The 18,783-nt window shown below is 35.4% G+C and overlaps 1 protein-coding gene across 1 annotated transcript; it reads right to left on the reverse strand.

The window, feature by feature from the left end:
• Positions 1 to 2,172: 2,172 nt before the first annotated feature.
• Positions 2,173 to 16,821, reverse strand: LOC107762528 (uncharacterized). Its single transcript, XM_016580888.2, has 14 exons — positions 16,719 to 16,821; positions 16,320 to 16,431; positions 6,860 to 6,921; positions 6,694 to 6,781; positions 6,564 to 6,625; positions 6,377 to 6,473; positions 5,648 to 6,097; positions 4,877 to 5,311; positions 4,312 to 4,437; positions 4,127 to 4,222; positions 3,964 to 4,044; positions 3,454 to 3,586; positions 3,267 to 3,312; positions 2,173 to 3,006 (listed from the first exon to the last, which is right to left on the reverse strand). Exons 2-14 carry the CDS (start codon positions 16,416 to 16,418, stop codon positions 2,868 to 2,870), a joined length of 1,914 nt encoding a protein of 637 aa, XP_016436374.1. The 5' UTR covers positions 16,419 to 16,431; positions 16,719 to 16,821; the 3' UTR covers positions 2,173 to 2,867.
• Positions 16,822 to 18,783: the final 1,962 nt, after the last annotated feature.

Raw genomic sequence — 18,783 nt, forward strand, 5'->3', positions numbered from 1 at the left:
TTTTGCACAGTTAATTCACAAAACAACAGTGCAGTTTTTCAGAAAACCACATATACATGTAATTCAAAAACGCATATAAACACGATATTCTTGTTTCATGAAAAACTTAGTTATCTAATTAGACGTGAGTGGACTCTGATACCAATTGATGGATTATTATAAGTAGCGAAGCAATTCCAGTATCAAAATCACATGTAATCTAGACAACTAGCTTAAACGGGATTTCATGGGTTACTTCTTGGAGCGTGAACATATCTCTTCTATCACGTGAGCCTTCATTTCCATAACTTCTCAATCGAATCTCCATCACCCGCACAATCGTGATCTTCAAATGTTCCACGATCTTCTATTGTGTTACCCAAATAATACCTGAAAATAGCAATTTCGTGTGGGCGAAATTTTCTAAGGAAAAGGGGCTGAAATTCGGCCGCCATGTGGTCATTCCTCTAGGTAGAAAACCTTATGTATTTATGGCACAAGTTTTAAGGGTTAAAACCCTTTTCTAAAACCTGTTGGGTTTTCTTTTCCACCAGAAAAATGATTCCTTTATTTCCTATTATTTAGGCATAGTAGGGAGCACAAAATTTAATTAATAGGGCTTGCAATTATGGAATTAATTTGTAATTTTCGAAATTAATATCCACCATAATTAATTACGAATTATTCCACTAAAAATTTGTTATTGCACTCCTTATTCAATTTCAAAATTCATCAATTAAATCTTATTTAACTCCTCACGTTAAGATTCAGATACTAATCAATTAAATTTAATTACTGATGATTTAATTTATTAATTATTTCCTTTAGACTTTCGCTTAACTTATTTCATATGTCGGATACAAAATTCACCGGCCGGATTTACACATGAAAACTTATAAGCTTTCATAAAGGTGTATCATCAATCTCTAAACCGAGACATAGATTCCATCAACTAACTATTATTTCGCCAATGTACATTATTATTATCCAATTTACCAGGCATATTGACCCACGAAAGAATCTCTCCTTTTAATCAAAATAATAATAATGTACACAGCTAATAATAATTATATCAAGATTAAGAGTATAAGTACATTTAATGGTTAGAGAGTTTATTTTATTAAGTCGGTATAAAATACTAATCTCTACTTGGTCCGTTCAATACATACAAAATATACTAGCACAAGAAGTTGGAATTAAATCATTCCCATAATCAAGATAAATTATATTTAATATTGTGCTACAATCATTCCTGATGGTTTGTCTAATTCCATCATTAGATTGTGAACTCAAACTTTTTACTTATAAGAACCGATGATTTAATCTTTCGTGTATAAGCTAAACTCTATACACTAAATCATCTATTATATAAGCAAAGGACACAGACTAATATATGATCTATTTAAAACTTTATTAAAACTGAATAAACAATTGTTTCATAATAAATACTATATCTAAACCAAACCCATGGTTAATAGTACATATCCCAACATGCATACATCTTAAGAAATAATAAATGAAGTGCATAATTTATCATGATACCCATATTAATTGATGTATAGTCTTAATGGATTTGGAAAATAATTTGGAATGAGTAATTAATGCTAAGGGAAAAATAGAAAAACTAAATTATGTTTCTCTTAATATGCTAAAAGTGATAAGTAAAAATAAAAATTTATTTTTAGAATACTTGATAACTAAAAGTGAACGGATGGAGTTAGTTTATATCGACTTTTCCCTTCGAGTGGAGTTAGTGTTTGGAACAATAATATTTTGTATGAGGATTGAATTTGTTCCAAGTACCTTCGAAGTGAGAGCAATCCAAATTTTAATCCATGTTTCAGTTAGAATTGATATTGAAAAATACATTATATTCCATCAACTGGCATTAAAAAAAATCGAAGTTGTTCCAATTATCTACTTGGAATTTGGATCATGACTTTTGATTATTGAGCTCATTCCTTTGGAAGAGAAAATAATATATAGAAGCAAGAGAGTATAGACCAAAGTAAATAAATCCCCTACTAATGAACTAGGTGCTTTTATTTTCTTTTCAGGATGAAAAATTGAAAAGTATACAGAAGGACAGGCGCAAAAAGACCAAGGGGAGAAATTAAAAAATAGTCAGATTTATAAGTGGTCATTCAAAAATAGCCACAGTTTTAAAAGTAATCGAAATTTAGCCACTTTTCATGTAAAAATAAATCTAAACGAAAAATACTGTTCAATATCCGGAAAAATACTCCAGCATAATATACTGGAGTTCCAGTATAATATACCGGAGTTCCAGTATAATATACCGGTCCAGCATAATATACTGGAGTTTGGAGCACCGGTGCTCCAGTCTCCAGTATATTATACTGGAGCCAGCAAAGTATACCGGTCCAGCATAATATGCTAGAAGTTCATACACAGGTGCACCGAACTCCAGTATATTATGCTGGACCGGTCTCTGTTGCAGCAAAATAGTGGCTATTTTTCAATGACTTGACAAATGCTGGCTATTTTTGAATGACCAGTCCTAAAACTGGCTAGATTGTGCTATTTTACATCATCCAGTCCAAAAAACAAGCACACAATTTACCCAAATACAATTCAGTCCAGATATATACAACCAATAGCTACACATTTCATTTTATATATTACCTGCTATCTGTACACTTTTAACTCATGTTACTTGGATCCTCCAAAAACGCCACCGCACCCATGCTGGTTTGTAAAAAAAGTTATGTGTTCTTGGAGGATCCTACACGAGTATGTAAGAATTTTTGGAGGATTCGAGTAACAGATCTTTAACCAGACTGACTGATACTAGCTTCTCTTAGATTATGAGAGTGGTGGGATAAAAGAAACTGGAACAGGTGAAGTCTTGTATGTTTCTTTTTCAATTATCCAAATGGATTTCCTCCCCCAGATGAAAAACTATTCGATGTAGCATGCGTTGGATTTGTGCCATTGGACTGTTGAAGCGGATTTAGGGAAGCGAAGGCGGCGTCATCTTTGCCAATGCTAGTATTCCCTTGTTGTCTGTGATGAAATATTGAACTGTTAATTTACATGATAAGAACTTCTTTAGTTATTGAGTAACAGTTGTAACCTGAAATTACAAGCAAAATTACTCTCTTCAAGTTAAGAGAGCAATTCTTGTTGGCACATTCTTTGTTGGTGGTTATTCATAGTCAATCAATATAATGTCAAAATTGCACAAAAGAAAAAACATATTGAAGGCATCCGGTCTATAATTGCAAGCCAAAATATTTACATGGATTCTGGAACAGAAACCTTACGCGGCAAGGGCCATGTTGTTCGGTATCTGTTGTCCTGCATATGCTCCTGCAGGATATAACAGAGACAACAGGCAAAAGATAACATCAAATGTCAAAAACAAACAGACTTGCTGAAACAAAGTTCAAAACGATATGACCATCTCACATTTTTATTTACTTAGTTATGTTTTTAACAGTATGATCTTACTTCCAGAAAAGGTCATCCCGTAATTAGCTGTTTGTGGAGGCAGTGCAAAAGCATAAGGCAGTTGTTGAGGTTGTACACTTATTGGAGCTGAAAGATTTGGCAATGCTGCTTGCACAGATAACATGGACGGGAACTAAACAAAAAGAAACTTCTCAAAGTTAGAGATGCAAAATCAAAAAAATACTCCCTCCGTTCTCTTTTAATTGACACGTTTTGACTTTTCACGTCCCTTAAGAAATAATAAATGAAGTGCATAATTTACCATGATACTCATATTAATTGATGCATATTTTATTGGATTCGAGAAAATGATTTGAAATGAGTAATAAATACTGTGGGTATAACAGGAAAAAAAATTATCTTCTCTTGATATGCGTAAAATGACAAGTAAAAATGAAAATCTATTTTTAGTATATGTGCCAAGTAAAAGTAAACGGAGGGAGTAAGTGTATTTTTGCTATTAATGGACACATTCAGAGCTTAATAACCTTTCACAGAAACTCGACATACCTCTGGGGCTTGAACTTGCCCGTCTTGACCAATATCAAATGGATTTCTTGATTTTGCGGAGTTTGGGAGAGCTGGAATTGACTGTAACAGCAGTTTCTTTGTATTAGAACATCAATCTATCCCATGGTTTCTAAATTAGTAAGAGTATTGAAATGTGATTTACCATTGCAGCCGGATGGTATTGCGTGCCATACATCATTCCAGGAGGGCGAAATTGCCAACCTGGAACAGCTGGAGGATAGCTTGATGTGAAAAGGTCCTGTATCAATGTTATCCCCATTTAATACTTCTATTTCTATTTCGTGACATCCACCTAATTATGATGCATAAAGCCAGTTTGAAAGTTACCGCTGGGAGTTCTTTTCTTCCTATAGATTTTGGATCATTTGCTGAACTAGTACTTGGAGCTGTCACAGAGTTAGCTTGATTTGCAGTTGGTGCTTCAGTATTTCCTGTAGGTTTTCCGGTATTTTGCTGCCAGTAAACACGAGAGAAAAAATTAGTTGCATCTCCATCACAGTGAGCATAGAAACAAAGACTGTTCTCAAGCAACCAATTTGGCGACCTTTACTCTTTATATACAACAACAACTAGACTCAATTCCAAGCAAGTTGGGGTCGGCTATATAAATCCTCACTGACCATGTCGCTTCATTTAAGCTCATCTCGGACCAATATTATACAAACAAAACTTACCGTACTAGAAGTTCTCTATATTTTCTTTTGGCATATAAAACTCTGACATGACTAAAGGATTCGTGGAAAACATAGGACCTGAAGTAAACATATTAACATGACTAAAACAAATTCCCAATAAAGGGCCTCTACTTTTGAAATGTTTTAGAAACTTTTGCACTTTTGGCACGCTGATGCTAGAGTTTTATTCATTAAGAAACATCACACAGTTCTCTCACCTGACCATACAAAACGTCAAATGATGCAGTACTCTGTTGAACATTGGAGCTATTGATCCCCATAGGCACTGCAGAATGTTGATTAGTGATCGATGGCGTCTGTTGCCCATTGGTGGAATCATTAGGTTCAGGCAATGCTAGGGTACTCTCAGGCGAAGCTACTGTAGGTCCAAAACCACTAGAAACTACAGTTGCAACTGATGTTGCTTCAGTAGCAGCTGGTGTTTCTGTCGACGCAACTACTGGAGTTGACATGTCAAGAAACAACGATTCTAGTAAATTAACACTGGAAACCTTATCTGCTGAGGAAGGTGGAGTTGAGGTATTGGAAGTCTCTTTAGGTGGATCTGTTTGTTGTGTCTGTTGAGGCTGAGGGTCAGTTTCCAAATCAATCAAGCTACCAAGATTGGCAGCTGCCTTTTCCTTTGCCATTTTCTGCAATTAAGAATTTTATAGATCAAGAACATTGATAAGAAAATCACACTACATGTAATATGGCCAAATTTTAATGACATTTGCCATAACATAATATCCATTATCGACTACGTTATACCATGGTTTCATAATAATGAGAAATTAAATGTAAAACAAGATTACTAGGACATAGAGGTAACAGTTGTCATTTTTCTACCAACAATAGACGACTTCATTTTTCTACGTTATGTCATGGTTTCACTAAGATAAAATGGGAAGTTTAAAATTAAAATTTTCCAAATATAAAAATGTGGCATTTTTCCTAAAAACACAATTAAAAACAATCACAAATCTCACCTCATCCTCAGCAGAGCTTTCACTAACTTTGCCACTTGATTTAGGAGACTCACCAACCTTGAGAGCTATAACTTTGTCACCCAAGATTTCATTGATTGAACGTATCCTGGGAGGACTAGAGACCTCCTCTGCGTTTAGTGAAACAGGCGACCTACTTCTACGCCTGGATTCTGATTTTGAGAATATATGATATTGATATCGCTTAACATCACCACTTCCTTCATCTCGAAACCTGTCATCAACTATTTCAAAGCGAGTCGGTAGGCTTCTCTCCCTATTAGACCTCTTACCAGCTTGGTTATAATTACGGGGACTTCTTCTTTCTTCCATGGAATATGATCTTATGTTCAAGTCATCGCTCCTTTTTCTTGGACTAAAATTTTCAAATGAACTTCTATCAGCATCTCCAGCTCCAGCTGTAGACATTTCCTTATAGTCATCTTTTATACTCTGTGGAATGCATAACATAACGACATATATCAAAAAGTATGGTGCCAAACGGAATGACAACTATTTTTGTCAGCCTCAACACTTCTACCTAAACACGTAACTGCTTATTTACAAAATAAGCATCAGCACGTAAAAGTGTTTTTCAACATTTAATGCTTATCAGGTACTTTCGATTAACTCAGTTAAATTGACTCTAGCACATTATCAACTGCAGGATCTAACTAGCAGAAATATGAAATGTTTTTGCTGTACCTGCTACAGCCACAATTGGATACTTACCGTTTTCACTGAGGGAAGTTTGTCGTGGCCCCTCTCACCTGTATATTTCCGGTCCACATAAACATGCTTTATAAAATCTCGAAGTCTATGAAGATTACTGTAACGCAAAAACAATATTAATATTGGGCCATATCGTCGAAAATATACTTTTCTTGTCATTGTGTTACTTACTATAAGGAAATATTACCTGGAATCTGGATATGAATTACGATATGGATCCCACGTTTTGAAGTAGATTTCCTTTGCTCGCTAAAATAATGACAAGCGAATTAGCCTCTTATAAGAGGATGATTAACAAGTAAAATGTGAATGTGTACCTCATTACCCCCAGATTCCAGAGCACTAACTTCTTCTTCACTAAATCTAGCCATTGACACGGATTTTACCCTATGTGTAAACTCGCGGCTGAAATTGTTTGAACAAAAAATGAATAATCAAATCCATAAAAACTGAAAATAACTTAGCCATTAATAAGATACTTACTGCACTCCGCTGCAGCGTGTGCAGACAAATGTCCAGAAATTTGTGCAAATATATTGTGGCCCCTGCTAAGAGGAAGCAAAAACACAAGACATTAATTATCAAGGTGTAACATTGTGCACTCATTGCTACATGTGCAAAAAACAAATTAGAATTGTTTGCTATGCTGCTATATGTCTAAGAGGAATTGATAAATTAACAAACATTTGCTTGGCTAGTTATATACTGGACTCACTACTAGAAATTCTCTACTACTTATATTTTTTACTGGCATATAAAACTTTAACATGACAAAAGAACCCTATAAACGTTGGACCTAAAGTCAGCGTATTAACATGACTTGTTGGATTTATTTTCAATTTGGGCCGCGGGTCGTTCCATGTGGGTTGACCCGACCCATCTATGAGTAGATGAGAATAAATAACCTCTTATGAGAAGTTATTCCACACGTTTAGTTTTGTGGGAGCATATTCTACACGGTTATTTTTCTTGTTCTGAACCGTTATTTCTTGAGAACTGCTTTTTTCCTTGACCCTAGATAAAAAGGGAACATAGAAGAAGAAAAATACAGCGAATTTTATCTCCCTTCTTTTTCTCACAAGAAATACACAGAGGACACTTAGTTTGTGAAAAGTATTTTGTTTTCAAGAGAAACGAAATCGAACTTGAGCAATTGATCTAAGCAGGTTCTGCAAAACTTCTGCTACTGTTAACAGGTACACAATTCGATGTTCCTGTTACTGTTTATTCAATAATGGTATCGGAGCCAGATTGTTTGTTTTCCAGTCCGTATCTCTCCTTGTGAAGAGTATTTTTTTTGGGTTAGGAGGGGGGGGGGGGGGATCTTGATTATGGCGTCGTGCAAATTTATGTTTCCCCATATGCATCTCCCTTCCCGAATACAACTGTTTCATGTATTGTTTATGGTGATTTATGTATGAGTATATATATAATAATTGTTTTCTAGGAAATGATTATTTCACCTATCAATGAAAACATACATGGAAAGATGGTTATGTTTCTTATTAAAAATAGGTAAAATACATAAGTTACCCCGAACTATGACCCAAATCTCTGTTACACACTTTATAGGAACGAATATTACATTACACACCCAACTTTTCTAAAGTGTATCTAATACACACTGCTTTGCCCACGTGAATACTGCGTGTTTTTCCCAACAAGTGAGTCGCGTGAACAAAAGAATTTTATGTCAGATGTCAATTTTTTTTTAGTTTTTTAAAATTTTAAATTAAGTCATCTTCTTCCTTTTTAAAATTCTGTCATAGTTACTCCTTGAGCTCCACCACCCGATCTCCTTCTTCTCAAATAGATATACCACGATTTCTTTTATCTCTTCTCGTTGTAGAGAAGCTTAACTTGAGCTTTACCCATGGCGAAGTCAAATTTTTAGGAAGCGAGAATTTTTCGAAAATTTTTCCAACCATTAAACTTAACTCAAGATTCTGCACATTCTTTAATTTTATTAATGGATGATTTTTTAAATAGTTGACTTGTGGCGATGTCAGTTAATGGCGGTCGAACTTTTACAGAAGTAAAATGAAAAATGAGTTGGATGTGGGTTCAAAAATTTTGATTCAATTCAGCGGAAAAGATGGAGTTTTAGGTGTATTTTCTGGTGATTTTTGTTAGTTAATGGTGACTTTGTTATTAAGTAAAAGGTGGAGGAAGAAGCTATGGTGTTTGATGGGGAGAGAGGGGGAAGACGACCATGGTAGTTTAGATGAGGAAGATGAGGGGTATAATTGTAATTTAATTTTTTATTTTTTATTTTAAATGACACATGTCACTGTTTGATTGGTGCGTGATATTGCACATATTCTGAAAAACTGGTTAAGAAAAAAATGGTGCGTCTTAGATATACTTTGGAAAGGTTGGGTGTGTAAAGTAATATTCGTTCTTAGAAAGTGTGTAACAGGGATTTGGGTCATAGTTCGGGTGCCAACTTATGTATTTTGCCTTAAAAATAAAAAAAGGAGCCAGTTCACGAAAGAGAAGTGACAACAAAGTAATCGAATTTTTTTGTGTAATTCCAGATTCCAATATTTTTTCTTGAATCATGGACTAAATTCTAAAAGTCTCATGAAAATATGTTTCAAAGTTTTTTTGGAAGTTTGGAGATTGACAAATTCTAAGAATGTTACGTTGGCTTATAGAACTTTCTTTTACCCTCTAGTTGCAAATTGTTTTGTTTGTTTTTCATATTTGATGAAAATCAAATATTTCAAAGTGATATATATATAATACACATTACAACAGTTATAAAAATATGATCATATTGAAAAATCGTTAGGTGACATTTAAAGGCATATGTTGCCTTCAGCAACAATCCTGAAATCCATTTTCTCTTAGAAATATTTTTGTCCTTTTGAAACAGAAATATGTTCCTCTCACTAAGGATTGTATTAATTCTTGTATATTTCTTCCTTTCTTACGTAAAGATGAAGGCTAAAAGGATGTAAGAAATATTTGCAAGATTCACGTTCTCCTACCGTTAAAATAAGAGCAAATGTAGATATGGTTGCATCTACTGAGTTACTGATTATTCTACACTACCATAATTCTTTTTGAACTATAAATATTAAATCATCACTTCCTTTAAGCCACCCTTACATTGATATACTTCTACGAGTTATTGTGATATATGTTGTCACATTGAATGGTTTTAACCATTCTAAGTGTTTCCTTGGTCATATTTCAGATATGGCTGAATAGGGACAAGTTCGAATTACTCCAAGTGGGAGTTCTCGAAGACAAGGAAGGGGACAACGTAGAAGGGTACGTCGTCGCAGGATTTATTTCTATAATGATTCAGACTCGGAGCCTGAAGTCATCAGGAATGTCCCAAGGGCGAGACAAAATCAGTTAAGGGATCGAAGGGTTGAACGAAGGGAAAAAGAAAAGAAATTTAGGGAGTTTAAGGAATTTAAGATGGGCCCTAATATTTCCGTTCCTGAATATGTACACCTTTTTAAGATAAAAAGAGCTGAATTGGCTAATTACGTAGAAATTACTGATTGGGAAGCATTAGCTATTTTAACGAACTATCTTCGAGAGCCTTGGGGTGAAATTTTAACTGAGATTTATTATGATGTTTGGCCTAGTGCACCTTTTAGCGTATATGAGCAAGAGTTAGTATTCGATTGGTATATGGATGTCCAAGCAAACATGTAAATTGTTATTATGTGTTTTATTTTAATGAAATTTATATTATGTTATTTGTCTCACTAAGTTACATACGTTGTTTATTATATCTTTTTGTAATGGATTGAGACTTGAAAATATGTACACACTAAGAAGTGATTTTAATATTAATTAAAAATATTTAGATATAGATGATGAATGGAAACGTAGTGACCGTTCGATTCTATACTAAATGTAGAATTAATATTATAATTAATTTTCTTGAGTGTGTAATCACATGCATAAATTAACTGAAGTATATATTGATGAGTTAAACTTGTAATATTGTCTCTAATAACAGACATGGCATCAAAAAGTATCATTGCTGACTTGAACAAGGGTGACAAACTGAATGGTGAAAATTACGATATTTGGAGTCGTAAGATGTGGTATGTACTCGAAGAGCAAGATGCTCTTAAAAGTATTAACCATGTTATGAGTCACCCAGAGGAGGGTAACACTGCCTAACACAGGAGGGACCTGGAAACTTACAATGTTTGGAAAAGAAAGATTCCACTACACGTGAAATTATTGTAAGTTCAGTTGTTGATGATCTCATCCACGAATGTGAGCAATATCCTACTGCTCAAGTCATGTGGGCACATTTAAGGGAGTCATATGGGGGTACGATTGTGACTCACCTTCGTCAACTGACAATCAAGTTTGACACGTACAAAAAGCGTCATGATCACGGTGTCAAGCAACATCTAAGGGTGATGTCAAATATGATTGCTCAACTCAAAAGTGCTGGCCATGTTCTCTCTGATGAGCAGCAGGTTCAGGTAGTGATTATGTATCTTCCCAATAATTGGTAACATTTGAAGGTTAAATTGACCCACAATGATAGCATCAAAACTTTTGTTGATGTTGCCTGTCATGTGGAGCTTGAAGACGAACGTCTTAGTGCTGCTAAAGATGTACCTAATGCCTTTGTGGCAGAATCAAGTGGTACAAAGAGATCAAGCTTCAAGCGCAAGAGAAACTAGAAAAATGATGGAAAGAGTAAGGAGACCGGAGAAGGACCCTCCAAGAAACGAAACAAGCCAAATTCCAAGAAAGAAAAACGGTTCTACAAGAAGAAAGACAAGAGCAAGATGAAGTGTTACAATTGCCAAGTTCCAGGGCATTTTGCTCGTGAGTGCACTGAGCCGAAAAAGGTAGCATTTCAAAATGCATCTCTTAGTGCTATATATGTTTCTAGCACTGTTTTACTAACTGAATCTTATCCTGTGTGGATTGTAGACTCAGGGATCACAGACCATGTGAGTCGTGATAGAGAAACGTTTATAGAGTTTCGCCGAGTTCCACCTGGATCAAAGCATGTATATGTGGGAAACAATATAAAGCTTGAAGTCAAAGGGATAGGCACTTGCAGAATGGACATGCGTGGTGGCCGATCTTTGATGTTTCATGACATCCTATATGTTCCAGAGATTCGACGAAACTTAGTATCTATATATGTTCTTCTAGATTTAGATTTCAATTTGAACTTTAGCCGCAGTGGTCTTAGAATTACTCAAGACAATGTTTTTTATGGTTTTGGACATCGTTATGATGGTTTTATTGTGTTAGATTTTAATCCTTGTACGTATAACTATTATGTTGACCGTTGTGTTATGGCATGTTATTCTAGTAACAATAATGTTGATGTTATTACATGGCATGCAAGACTAGGTCACATAGGGCAGGATCGAATGAATAGATTGGCTAACGAAGGATATCTAGGCCCTTTCTCTAAAATTGAAATGCCAACTTGTGAAAATTGTCTTGACGGAAAGATTACACGTAAACCATTTGGAAAGGCTCATTTTTCATTGCAATTAATCCATTCTGATATCTGTGGTCTAATGAATGTGAGGTCTAGGTCTGGTGCTTTATATTTCATTACGTTCATTGATGACTTCACACGATTTGGTTATGTCTATTTGATCTCTCATAAATTTGAAGCACTTGAATGCTTTAAGAAATATGTGAATGAAGTTGAGAATCAATTAGACAAAAGGATTAAGACCTTAAGAACCGATAGAGGGCGTGAATATCTTTCAAAAGAATTTGAATAATTGTGCAATGAAAAAGGAATCACCAGACAGTTAACTATTCCGTACACACCTCAACAAAGTGGTATAGTAGAAAGGAGGAATATAACACTGCTGGACATGATAAGGTCCATGATGGCGCAGGCAAATTTACCTATCTCCTTTTGGGGAGATGCATTATTGACTGCAACTTATATATTGAACAAATTACCTTCTAAATCAATTTCTTCTACTCCTTATGAGCTATGGACTGGTCATAAACCAACTTAAAGGATTTACAACCTTGGATTTGTGCTGCATATGTAAAAGATTCTTTTAGCATGTTTGGTAAATTAGGTAAAAAAAAAGGCAAGAAATGTATCTTTATAAGATATTCAGAACACTCCAAAGGGTATGTGTTCATTGGTGTTAGAGGATGAAAGTGTTACTGAAATTGAATCGCGAGATGTCACATTTTTGGAAAATGATTTTCCAAAGAAGGGCGAGGTAAAGAATGGAGAGTCTCTTTATGAAATATTGAACTCAAATAGTCAGCAAGTGTCTTCTGACACAGTTGATAATCAAATTGATCAAGATCTTATTCTTGATCCGAGTGGGAGTGAGAATGGGAGTAGAAGTGGGAACTCTTAATCCCAAAATCCTTCTAACGAACCTAAATTTCAACTACGAAAGAGTGCTAGAAAAAATATACCAAAACGTACTTATGAAATTAAAGATTATATTTTCTTGGTATCTCCCACAGAAATGGATGAGCCAAAGTCTGTGACTGAGGCTTTATCGAGCCCTGGAAAAGATGAGTGGATGAAAGCAGTGAAAGAAGAATTAGAGTCCATGAAAACCAACAATGTCTGGGATCTAGTTGACCTTCCGCCTGGGCATAGAGCTATTGAGAACAAATGGGTTCTCAAAGTTAAATGCAAAGCGGATAGGTCAATAGAAAGATACAAGGCATGATTGGTGGCAAAAGGCTTTACTTAAGAAGCTGGAATAGATTATGAGGAAACATTTTCACCAGTTGTGAAGTTTACCTCAATTCGCTTACTTTTGACTATTATTGCACGTTTGGATTTGGAATTACATCAAATGGACGTGAAGACAGCTTTTCTCAATGGAGAACTAAACGAAGAAATCTAGATGGAACAACCTGTAGGCTTCATCGTTAAAGGCCAAGAAAAGAAGGTCTATAAATTAGAAAGATCTATTTATGGCCTGAAGCAACCTTCAAGGCAATGGTATTTGAGATTTCACAAGGTGGTGATCTCATATGATTTCACCATGATCGATGAAGACCATTGCATTTATGTGAAGAGGTCCAATGGGTTGTTTGTAATTCTTTCTCTTTATGTGGACGATATTTTATTAGCTGGAAACAATTTGGAGTATGTGAAAACTATCAAGTCATGGCTTTCAAAATCATTTGACATGAAAGATATGGGTGAGGCAGAATATATCCTTGGAGTTAAGATCCAAAGAGACCGTTCCAAAAAGTTATTGAGTTTATCTCAAGAAACTTATATAAAGAAAATTTTGGAGCGTTTTCGCATGAATTATTGCAAATCCATGGATACTCCTATAGCAAGAGGTGAAACTTTAAGCCTTAAAATGTGTCCCAAGACTGAAAATGAAAAGGAAGACATATCTCGAGTTCCATATTCAAGTGCTATCAGGGGCTTGATGTACGCTATGATGTGTACTCGCCTAGATATTTGTTATGCCATAGGTCTGGTTAGCAGGTATCAATCCAATCTTGGAAGAGATCATTGGAAAGCTATGAAGAGAATTTTTAGATACCTGAAGGGAACTGCAGATTATTCACTATGTTATAGTAGAAATGATTTATACTTGAGAGGATATACAGAAGCTGATTGGGCTGGTGATCGGAATGATAGAAAATCAACGTCTGGTTATGCTTCTTAATGGTGGTGCTATATCATGGAAAAGTAAGAAACAAACCTGTACAACCCTTTCAACGATGGAAGCTGAGTTCGTGGCTTGTGCGTCTGAAGTACAAGAAGCTATTTGGTTGAAGAGATTTTTTGAGCATTTGGATATTACAAAGAACTCTCAGGGTCCCATGACTCTATATTGTGATAGTCAAGCGGCTATTGCATATACAAAAGATCCAAAGTATCACAGCAAGACCAAACACATTGACATCAAATATAACTTTGTAAGAGACATGGTAGCAAGCGGAGAGATAAATTTACAGTACATTCCTACGCGAAGCATGATAGCTGATCTTTTTACAAAAGCGATATCTAGAGACCTGTTTGAGAAACATGCTATAGCTCTAGGTTTGCGAAGGATATGAACATATTTATGTATTGTAAAATGACTTAAGTATTATAATATGCTCATCAATATTTTACTCTTGAATTCTGCTTATATCTCGTATGTATGTGATGAATGTTTTGTTGATAAAGTGTGTCGAACAAGTCGCGAGATTGGCTCTCTCACATGAGGAATCGCCTCTTATGTTAATAATCATAAAGAGATGAGACTTTATAGAACCTTGGATAATGTGAGGTTATATTTACTTGTAGAGGTCGTTCTTGATAGCTTACGAATTTCACTATTCGATTATGATTTGTTTTGTAAGCCAGATACGAGTTTCTCTAAGAAAATGATTTGAGGATTATTGAAGTGAGAAACTCGGTTAGACACTTGAAGGTGTCTATACCAAGATCTGTATGGTTTTGAATGATTAAAAGAATAAGACACACGCACCAATATAAGGTGAGAACACCATAACATGTATTTCATACCACGTGTGCTATCGACCAATGAGATAATGGAAGAATGAATCCCTACTTCTTCATTGTGAGAGATCCCAAAGAAGTTACATTAACTTTTATTGGAATACCCTTTGACATTTTACTATTTCTTGAAGTGCCAATCAGTATTGCTACTTTAGTATGTTACTAATAGCCATGAGTGATTTGGCAATGCAGTGCATGTGTAGGAAAGCAACTGATTTGGAATGGAAAGATTCAAGTAGAAAGGGAAGACGACTAAAAATTAGTAATTTAACTTGTATTCATAGGTCGACCATTACACTTACCATGAGGGTACTGTGTGTAATTGTGGATACAATGTTATATGAGAACACGAGTTCGCCTCTTTTCGAGGATGAGGGATTGGATAACTAGCTACTGGGATAGCGAGTAATGTCTGGGGTATAGCGAGTAATAAGATCCTCATGTTAGTAGTGAATCCTTTCCGAATGTGATCGGATTTCTATATAGAGCTTTAGAATAACCTTAATGAGTTTGAATTTTTTAGCTCTTGAAGCTCGCAGATCGCACGAACTATTTGTCCGTATGAATAACGTGTGTTATTGGCATGATATTGGTTTGGGTACATCCCACTATGAGCGAAGTGGGAGATGTTGGATTTATTTTCAATTTGGGCCGCGAGTCGCTCTATGTGGGCTGACCCGACCCATCTATGAGTAGATGAGACCTCTTATGAGAAGTTATTCCACATGTTTAGTTTTGTGGGATCATATTCTACACGGTTATTTTTCTTGTTCTGGAACGGAACGGTTTTTTCTTGAGAACTACTTTCTTCCTTAACCCTACATAAAAAGGGAACATAGAAGAAGAAAAATACAGTGAATTTTATCTCCCTTCTTTTTCTCACAAGAAATACACAGAGGACACTTAGTTTGTGAAAAGTATTTCGTTTTCAAGAGAAATGAAATCGAACTTGAGCAATTGATCAAAGCAGGTTCTGCAAGACTTCCGCTACTGTTAACCGGTACACAATTCGATGTCCATGTTACTGTTTATTCAATATGACTAAAACTTAATCCTAACTAACTTTATCACCAAATCAGGGGCGGAGGTAGTGCAGTAGCTATGGGTTCCGACAAACCCTATAGCTTTTGCTTAAACCTTGTTTGGTATTAAAAATACATTAATTATGTAAGAATATTTAGTTTTCTCAATAACTAAAACGAGCTAGGGTTTTAAGAGAAGATTAGAACCCATAACCTTCAAATTCTGTCTCCAACTCTGGCCTATATAGATTTTGTTTCTTTCATTGTGCCTAATTCTAGTGTAGAGCTCCATTCATTAATACAAGGGCTGAAGGGAAAATCACATACTACTCTAATATTTAATTTAATAATAGAAGAAACAAAAAAAAGAATTATATATTGGGCATGAGCTGCATGACAAATTAAATTAATGGTAAGTACATAGAGAGAAATAATAACATACCAAACTGTTGCAGTTGATACATCTCTTGTTGTCTGGAAGCCTTAAAAGACCACGAATGATCTTTTCTATTCTTTCCTCTTCTTTCATTCTTTTGAACATTTTTATTGATCTCCTTCAATTTCAACAACCCTTAATTAATTGCTTGTTTATCAACAAGAAAAAAAGGCAAATAAAACTAATTACAAGACAAAAATGATTAATCATTCACTCTTAATTGAAATCAACAAATAGACTTGTGTTTCATCATACCCTTTCTCTAACCTTTCTTTTTGTGTTTTTGCATGTTATATACAAAAAAAATAACTACTTATTTTCATGCTACTAATTTAACTCATTTTTTTAAACTCTTGTAAATATCCAAGGAAAGGAAAGAGCAGAAAATTAAGAAAAGCTAATTACCTGATAAAATTAGAGTAGATTTAATTTATGATTGAAGGGAAATTGATAGAAGATCTTAGATTTTGGAGGGGAAATCAGTGCAATATGAAAGTTGCTAGCTTTATTTTCATGGTAGACAAAAGAAATTCGCTTTATTTTCATGGTAGACAAAAGAAATTGTTTCTCCTTTTTTTCTTTTTTGGGGGGGGGGGGGGTGGGGATGAGGGGGTGGGAGGGAGAGGTGAAGAGGGACTATTGGCGGTTTTGTCGGTTGAGTGACCGTTAACTTCAGCACCATCAGTGTACCAAATTTTCTTTTTTTCTTTTTTTTTAAGCACGGAAAATTTTGCTAATTTTATATAAAAAAAAACTTATACGCACGTGGTATCTATAGAAAATTAATAAATGGAAACACGGAATGTAAAAACTACTAGTTCTTATAAGCTGGGGTACTCTCTATTTATTTCTTTTTTCTTTCAAATTCTTTTTTATTCTAATCGTAGAGATTGTGACACACTTACCCTGATGTAGTGCATCACTTATAAAATTGTGAAAATCTTGGGTTTGTTCATATCAAATATAAATTGCAAAAGACAGAAGCTAAATAAACTTTATGTTATTAGATATCGGAAATGATTAAGAGTGTATATATGTAGTGACTTATATACTTTGGTAGATTTCTTCTGTATCATCATCGTTTGCCATCATGGAAAGAACAATAACAAGCAAACGAGTTGTAACGATCTGACTGGTCGTTTTGAGATCTAACATGTTGTTCAGCGGTTTGAGACCATGAGCAGCTTCACTTCAGGTATTATGACTTGTACGTGTAGTCGGAATTGAAATTCGGGATGTTCGGGATTGATTTGGAAAGAGAATTCTCATTTCGGAAGCTTTAAGTTGGAAGAATTGACTAAGGTTGGATTCTTGAGTAAACGACCTCGGAATCGGGATTTGAAGGTTCCAACAGATTCGTATGATGATTTCGGACTTGGGCGTATGTTCGGATCGAGTTTTGGATGACCCGGGAGCATTTCGGCGCCTATTGTGGAAGTTACTATGTTGGAAGAATTTCATAAATTTGGGTTGAAGTGCATTTCAATGTTATCGATGTCCGTTTGGGATTTTAAGTCAGAGAATAGCTTCGTATGGTGATTCTAGTACTGGGAGCGCGCCCGGTTATGGATTTGGAGGCCCGTAGGTCATTTCGGGGTCATTTGGCAAAAGTTAGAAATTTGAAGGTTTTGGAAGTTTGACTGCTGTTGCTGGTATTTGGTTTCCTTCATCGCGAACACGAAGGGTGTCCCGCGTTCGCGCAGAGGAATTTGAGGCAGCTGGGTTTTTGGTCTTCGCGAACGCGAGGCGAAGGTTGCGAACGTGGAGGGTTGCCTAAGGAAGCTTACGGAACGCGACATAGGGGTCGTGAACGCGAAGAAGAAAGCAGAGTGGGAGCCTAGAGTAGTTTGGCCTTCGCGAACGCAGAGCTACAGCCGCGAACGCGAAACAGTGGTGTCTGCAGCGTTCGCGAACGTGAGGCTCTGATCGCGAACGCGAAGAAGGGGCCTGGCCTGAGCAGATTGTTTTAATGACGGGATTTGGCCATTTTTCCTCTATTTTTCATTTGGTTGGGCGATTTTTGGAGCTCTTAGAAGGGAGATGTTTGTTATTTATGTCAAGGTAAGTGATTCCCACTTATTATAAGTTAAATACATGGTTTATATAAGGATTTAAACATGAAAAATTGCAGAAATTGTGGGGTTTTGGTAGAAACATAGAATTTGGTATTTTTAGATTTTGACTACGAAATTGAACATGGAATCTGGAATAAATTATATATTTGAGTTCGTGAGGTTATGGGTAAAGTTTATCTTTGAAAATTTTCGAAATTCGGTCACGTGGGCCCAAGGGTGATTTTATCAACTTTTCGAGAAGATTTGGAATATTGTTTAAATCAAAATGTTGCGGGTATTAGAGTATATTTTTATGGGTTTGCATATTATTGACTAGTTTTGGAGCGTTAGACATCGATTAGTGTATATTTCTATATGATGAAGTGTTTACCATATTAGTGGTTTGGGAGTTATGA

This window comes from Nicotiana tabacum, chromosome 1 (assembly GCF_000715075.1).
Source record: "Nicotiana tabacum cultivar K326 chromosome 1, ASM71507v2, whole genome shotgun sequence".
Classification (NCBI taxonomy): domain Eukaryota; kingdom Viridiplantae; phylum Streptophyta; class Magnoliopsida; order Solanales; family Solanaceae; genus Nicotiana; species Nicotiana tabacum.